This window comes from Paramacrobiotus metropolitanus, unplaced genomic scaffold (genome assembly GCF_019649055.1).
Source record: "Paramacrobiotus metropolitanus isolate TYO unplaced genomic scaffold, Prichtersi_v1.0 Parri_scaffold0000114, whole genome shotgun sequence".
NCBI classification, from domain to species: Eukaryota; Metazoa; Tardigrada; class Eutardigrada; order Parachela; family Macrobiotidae; genus Paramacrobiotus; species Paramacrobiotus metropolitanus.
In genome coordinates, this window is record NW_026570334.1 from 144908 (window position 1) to 151787 (window position 6880).

General features: G+C 44.2%; 2 protein-coding genes across 2 annotated transcripts; both read left to right on the forward strand.

The window, feature by feature from the left end:
- The first annotated feature begins 234 nt into the window (after nt 1–234).
- LOC129598104 (papain inhibitor-like) lies at nt 235–817 on the forward strand. The gene has a single exon (XM_055495859.1). The coding sequence runs from the start codon at nt 294–296 to the stop codon at nt 666–668; it is 375 nt and encodes a 124-aa protein (XP_055351834.1). The 5' UTR covers nt 235–293; the 3' UTR covers nt 669–817.
- A 3826-nt stretch (nt 818–4643) lies between these two features.
- On the forward strand, nt 4644–6623 carry LOC129598110 (uncharacterized). The gene is made up of 3 exons (XM_055495863.1): nt 4644–4856; nt 4979–5743; nt 6434–6623. The coding sequence occupies exons 1-3, from the start codon at nt 4735–4737 to the stop codon at nt 6621–6623; spliced, it is 1077 nt and encodes a 358-aa protein (XP_055351838.1). The 5' UTR covers nt 4644–4734.
- The last annotated feature ends 257 nt before the right edge of the window (nt 6624–6880 follow it).

Here is a 6880-nt window from a genome sequence, read left to right on the forward strand (position 1 = left end):
AAGTGCTTTTAGAAGGTATATCGGTGCAATGCTACCGTGCTCAATCAACAAAAATTACCGATTCTTCTCAGTAAGCACTAAGCTGGATAAGGCATTTTACCGGAAAATATTTCGAGTGGTTCGAGGGAATTTCGAGTGGTTTGAGGAAATAGTGTCATGACTGCAAGATCTACGATCTGAAAAGCTATATAAGCATCAATATTTTCCTTTAGTAACAGTAACAAAAGTTCTGCTTTAACAAGCCCCACGATTGATTCTGTACTTTATCCATATTCAACCTTTTTTTCTCTAAAATGGCCGCTCGTTTTCTTTTCGCCGTTGCTGTGTTTGCAGGTTTGTGTGCGGTTGCACTGAGTTTCCAGGGTAAAGCGACGTTCTACCTTCCGGCGATGGGAGCCTGCGGAAAGGTCAACCACGAAGACGAGATGGTGATGGCCGTCAGCAAGCATCAGTACGGAGAGCACAAGAATCCCAACAAGGCACCCGTCTGCGGCAAGTGCGCCCTGGTCAAAGATGTGGAGTCCGGAAAGCAGGTCAAGGTCAAGGTGGTCGACCGCTGCGAGGGATGTGCCAGTGGCGCCATCGATCTGTCCCCGGCTGCCTTTGAGTCGCTGGCTCCCAAGGACCTCGGTGTCACCCAGGTCACCTGGAATTACGTGAAATGCTAGGTTCGCTGTGATTTGCCACGTTTCTTCCATGTTTTTTTATTCTTCTGCTAGATGCGTGTTATGTTCCAATGTGGCTACTCTGCCGCTTTTAATACTAGCGCTTTTTCCGTTTTTCCGCCCTTATAATTTTTTTATTTTTTGCATTCTAGATAGCATGCGAAGATTAAGAACTGGCAAACAGTAACAAAATATTAGAAACGAAACGCCTCCATTTATGCTTCTATCGGGCAAGGTATCCAGTACCCAACATAATAAGTAGCAAAGAGAAGTGTCTCCCCAAGATGCATTCAAATAAAAACCCAGGCTGTTGGGCTGGTAAAAACTAGAGATATATTAAGTATTGGTTTACGTAAACTTCAGGGTACGCGCAAGACAGAAAACATAATTCTGTTAAACGTTTAAACTGCAAGATGTCAACTCAGTATCAACCAACGGTCTATGTAATCGAACAAGAGTTTTCAGCAGCCCAAATGTCCACTTTCCTGCCGCAAGGCAAACATTGTGACTAGTGTTTCCTTCAAAAGTAGAGAAAACCCAGACACGGAAGCTATGACAAGCTAGAGGTTTGCAGTAGCATAAAGAAACCGATGCTGTCGAGCTGTAATTAATGATGCAAATAAGGGCATAGTAAATGTCTACTTGCATGACGCGAAGCAGGCAGTGCTACGTATTAATTCGTTCAAACGATAGTAAAAACAACGGAAGCTATAAAAAGTGCATAAAAGAACAAAGAAAACGAAAGTAGTGCAGTGTGCATGCCATGTATTAAACAGCATTGGTATAATATATTATCGTAACTTTATTGTGTCTTGTTGGTCAAAAAACTACTGGCTGCATGGAAGCTGAGGAATCGTTACTAGCGAGAACATGGATAACAGAAGAAGGTTGATAAGAAGACAATGACAAAAGACAAAAAAAGGAAATTATTGGAAGGGCAGGATACACATTACTTCATGTACTATAAACCTTCATTCAGGTTACAAGAGAAGGCGCTGATTCGTTCTTGTACGAATACACTAAGTAGCCTTTCTGTATTTGTTACACGAACTGCAGCTAATATAGTGAAATTGCAAATTATGAGTAGCAGTACTGCATGACCGCTGTAGCTACATGGATGTACAGAGTATTAGGTTACGAATTACGAATCTTCAGTACAATAAAAGAACAATAGTTCTATATCTGTCCCGATAGGGTGAGATTTGCACCGACGCCTTGTGCCAATTGCGACGCAGAAGACAGGGATTTCATTTGGATCATCAGGGTCTGCATATCCACTTTCATATCGTGCGTCTGGTAGATGAGCACTCCATAACCCAGAACGATGCCGGCCAGCTAGTACAGTCAAATCAATATCAAAGAATCCAATTTAATACATACATATTTCGGTTGTATAGAGTTTTCGATTGAGACATACCGCGGGTATGAACAGCTTGTCGATTCTTCGAAATCCTCCTATTGTAACGGCGCCATCATGAGCGCTGCACATCTCCCTCAGACGATCGAATTTGGCCTGCAGCGGCCTACCGTAGAAGTGGGTTCCGGTCTTGAAAAGCTGCTTTTGGAGTAACGTCATCTAAATTTGGGAGGAAACATTTATGTATAGACACATAAGTGTGGTCAAATACATATATGTGCTTGACAACTTTATACATATGTCGGTAAATTAATTCTTCCTCCCTAAATATGTATTAGCAAAATAAGCTGACAAGTAAAAGCCCTTGAATCACCCGTTAATATAACACTTTTGGCGATGCTTTACCTCTTCGTGACAAGAAATTCCAGTCCAGTACTTTGCCATCGCATTGCAATTCCGACCCCACCGATAATCTGCACGACACTCTGATCGATAACTTCGGTCAAGCTCCGCGTGTCGGCATCAAACAGCGTAAATAAGTAGCCAAAAATAGCTTCCAGACTTACGATATCTTTAATGAATGTTATTAGCAGGAACCCGGCGAAAGCTTTATCTGTAGCGTTCAACAGTAGCTGCAGGCGCCGGTATTCCAACTCGATTTTATCCAGTTCTACTACAGCATGATCGTCGGAGCCTTTGACTAACTGACGAATGCCCTTCCGTAATCGAAGTAATAACCGTCGAACATGGAGCAAAATCCGTAATAACAGGCTCTGCGCGACGATTTCCGCGTTGGCTGCCAGTCCCATAGCGATAAACATAGTGACAGCGACCTGATAAATCTGCAGACTTGCAACGCCAAAAAACGGCACTATGGTGAACCAGTCATTGTCTTGTTTCAAGTGAATAATGCGGACGTTCATAATGTAAGCCGTCACAAAAAATGCCGTAATGTACAACAAGTTCCAGATAAATAAGAAAACGTTTGCTAAGCGAAATCGGTCTGACAACTCCGACGAGAAGGCAGTGGGCGCGTGCGCGCAGAGCTTCTGACCCAGCTTCATCAGTTTTTTAGAGCCAAAGTTCAATACGGTGGTAAGGAGCACTGGTTGTAAAAACACATTAACCATAAATATTATGCGAATCAACGTGAAGAATTCCAAGTTTTGTAGATTTCGTTGATTGTTCGTGGTATATGCCAGAATGGTATTGATGACCAATGTCAGCGACACACAGCACAAGAAAATGGACCAGAGGATCAGAAGGCGACTTCTTTCTATTTTACAGATTGTGCCTCCTTCTTGAACGACGCTAAATCGATAAGGAAACAACCCAGATATTTGCATCCAGCGATAGAGCAACCGCAAGAATGACATTCTGGCCGTTTATCGCAGAACCCAAATGCTTTGCGGTAACCTTTTGCAGGCCGTTTCGGTGTCTGGCAAGTAAGTCAGCAGAAAATAAGCCCTCGTTTAAAAAAATTCATTAGTTGCACACCAATCGCATCTGCAACAACTTCCTGCCAGGAAAAAAACTTGAATGAAAGAATGATAAGGAGGAACGTCAAAGCCATGAAAATAATATGCTTCCTCCTACGAAGTTCTGTAAAACGGTTCTCCTTCTCTGTGTCTGATGCTCGGAAGGCTGCATGCAGAGAAGCGCTTGTTATGTGCTTACGAACTTCCTCGTTCCGATCTCTCCTATCACATAAAACAAATATGGTGTATTTAACTGCGTATTTATTTAACAAATGTCCAAATGTCTGCTGAGATGACTTGCAATGAAACTTTAGTAAATGACTGCTCCATAACCTGAACGCTGCCCAGTGGATTTAACACTAGTCGTCCGGCGTGGGTAAATATTCCCGCCTGCGTCCATAATATGATATGGCATACTAAACTTTGGTATTGGTTAGGTGCCACTACAAATGTCAATTCTGAGAGAGCACTGAGGCAGCTCACTACTCTGTAGACTGGTCGTAACAGCGGCGAACAAAATGGCGCGCAATTCGCTGGAAACGATTTTGTCATTGTTTCTCAAAATCTTCTGGCGGTAGTTGTCTCACTTGTGTGTGTATGGTAGAATCGATATGTACCGCTGGTTATTTAGGTTAGTTAATTTACGAAGTGCTTGTCGACGCTGAAACATCCTCTGATTGCCATACTGCATTCAAGCTCTTTGCAGTAATCGAAGTTGAACAAATTTTTACTACAGAGAAGTGTCAATGGGAAATGTGTAGATGTTCCCTTCCAAGTAATGGAAAAATGGAAACGAAGCGTCTGCTTCGTCTTGCCGCTGCAGCGGATCGCCCTTTGTAGGTTCACTTTAAAAAACACTTTAGGCATTTGACATTTGTTCGGGTTGAATACACGGTATCGAAGCAGATCAGAATAACGCTGTGAGCTAAAGAATGTTTGACCGTAGTGCGGCAGAGCCAAACAACAGCCTTCATCTATTCTTGACGTCGTGTTGGAATAATCACCGCCCGTTGCTAAGGTGTAGCGTTACTTACCAAGGGGCGGCGGTACATTTGGTTTGAAAGCGCATGACGAGAAAGTACTGTAAAGTGTAAAATGCGAGATGCTTTCTGGTTTGTTTGGCTCCTTGCAGTCCATGTTTTCTTATTTGACTGAGACCACGTTAACTCTTCTTCGTTTTGTCAAACAACGCTTTCGCAGCTCTGAGATTGATTCAGTCACTTCGTTCATTAAAATGGCTGAAAAACCAGCGAACCGTTTTGTCGAAGTTCCCTGCTACTTTCACGCTCTTCCCCAGGAATCAGTGCTGCATATTTTCTCGTTCCTGGACGTCCTTGATGTCACAAACTGTTCAGTGTAAGTAGCACCTTTTTGTTCTGGTTTTCAAGCTCACATTTAATGTTGATCGCAAGGTTTTGTAAGCTTCGCGTACGCTTTATTTGGCCTTACGAGATTTAAATTGGTTATCTTCACCACAGGGTCTGTCGACGATGGAAGCGTATCACGGAGACCGATATACAGCAGAAATCCACCATCGTCGACCTGCAGAAATGGGCCACTTACCGCCCTCGGGAACTTACAATGGGGGACATTTGGAAACACCATATAGCACTGCTTCAGCGCTTCCTGACGCGAAGAACCCGCTGTCTGATCGTACGTCGACCAGCCGGCTCACCGCCACCTCGTGCTGACTGGGCCCTAACCGAGATCGCATGGGCCTCCTGTTGGGATTATCGATGGTCGGATGTCGGAGAGGAGCTGGGCAGAGTACTGGGCGACTGCTCCATCGGCTTGTGTTCCCGGGCTGATCGAGATCTGCCGCAGCCCGAGCCGCAGAAGCCGCGGCGGGATGTGGTATTGACGCTGCAGAATGTCCATCTCTGTGCGGACTCGTTGCGCGATCTGGGGTGGCACTTTGCCCGGCTGCCGTTCACCATCACCGCCGTTCGAATGGAGAATGTGACAATGCGCTGCCACTTTTCGACGGGACGGTTTGGTTATCAGTCTCCGCCCCAAGTGGTTCTCGAGGTCGCTGTGGAGAAAGCCGTGATTTTGCCGGAGAATGGTAGCTGGCCGTTTGATATACGGCTACGGGATCTCCTGGGCAACGTACCAAAACACTCCTTCGCGTTTTTTGAGCGATTCTTGCCAGCTGATTTTTCGAATGCCGAAAAGGACTTCATCAGCGCGAAGCTGTTGTCGGACGATCCCGTGGGTGCAACGCTAGCATCTTACTTCGGAAGGTACTCGCGTTTCTAGATTATCAAGAAATTTGAGATTATCTTACTAGAAAATTTGTTCACTTAATTATAAGTCGAAGTGTAACGGTTCGGTCCTGGATGACAGTGGTACAACCAAAATCTGTTAGGAGATCGTCACTACTACTAGAAAGTAAAACATTCTCTTTCCATCGGGCGGTTCGGGCCCTCTAACAGAGTTCTAAGCAGTATCCAGGTGATCATCATGTTAATGGGTATCCAAGAAGCACCTCGATGATACGATAAAATTTTATTTTCTCGGTCCCTACTCAGAACACCGATTTTGCACGTTTCTGCTTTGTAAAGCTTTGTTGCGCTTAAATGATATGCAGCGGATAGAATCTGCCCTGACTTCAGTTAACTGCTTGGTTACGTTTATCCGTAGCCAGCGTAAAGGGGCTCTCATTAATCTTGTCCACGGAGAACAGGCTAGACTGGTCCCGTCGCCTCACTTCGTTATGACGCCATTAGACAAGTAATACAAGCAGTTACAAATGCAGAAACATTTTATGTTTGTATCACTGGACAGGAGAAGCTTAGAATAATTATTACTGCGTAACTGTTACGGACTTTGCGCTCTGTCATGCATAGGGCAAAGACAGTATCTGCGCGCTATACATGTACGCTTAGTCGATAAATAAAGCTAACAAACAACACTGACTGTGTGTGCTATAGGTGGGTTAGTTTGCCCGGGATTGTTGGCGTGTGCGCAGCATCTACGCTTGGCTCCTTGGGACTGACGCTGAACGATATTCTTTCGCTCCCGAAATGGTTGCGTCAGCTAGTGGTTGAGCTGCTGAAGAATCCTTCCATTGGAATAGTTCCGATTGCTACTACATATAGCGACTGCTCCTGGTACGCCTAAAGATTAGGCGTACCGCAGTTGCTATGGTTTTGCAAAATAAGTATTGCGGTAATGGCAGCAATTTGGTTCGTTTTTTAAAATAATGACCTTTAAAGTATTTTTTGCATGTCTTTAGTTTGTATGGATTTTTGAACGTATGAATTTTCGTTTTTATGGATTTGTGTATGCATGGAGTATTGCCGCAAGGACAAGTGAGCGATTGCTTTTTTAGCGTTCTAAAGCAAAGCTGAACGCCGATTGGTTGATTGGTACACTAT

Excerpts from the sequence above, each read along its gene's own strand:
- LOC129598104 (XM_055495859.1), top strand. The coding sequence starts at position 294 with ATGGCCGCTCGTTTTCTTTTCGCCGTTGCTGTGTTTGCAGGTTTGTGT.
- LOC129598110 (XM_055495863.1), top strand. The coding sequence starts at position 4,735 with ATGGCTGAAAAACCAGCGAACCGTTTTGTCGAAGTTCCCTGCTACTTT. Across the intron at positions 4,857-4,978 it reads GATGTCACAAACTGTTCAGT|GGTCTGTCGACGATGGAAGC; the intron begins GTAAGTAGCACC and ends TCTTCACCACAG. Across the intron at positions 5,744-6,433 it reads CTAGCATCTTACTTCGGAAG|GTGGGTTAGTTTGCCCGGGA; the intron begins GTACTCGCGTTT and ends TGTGTGCTATAG.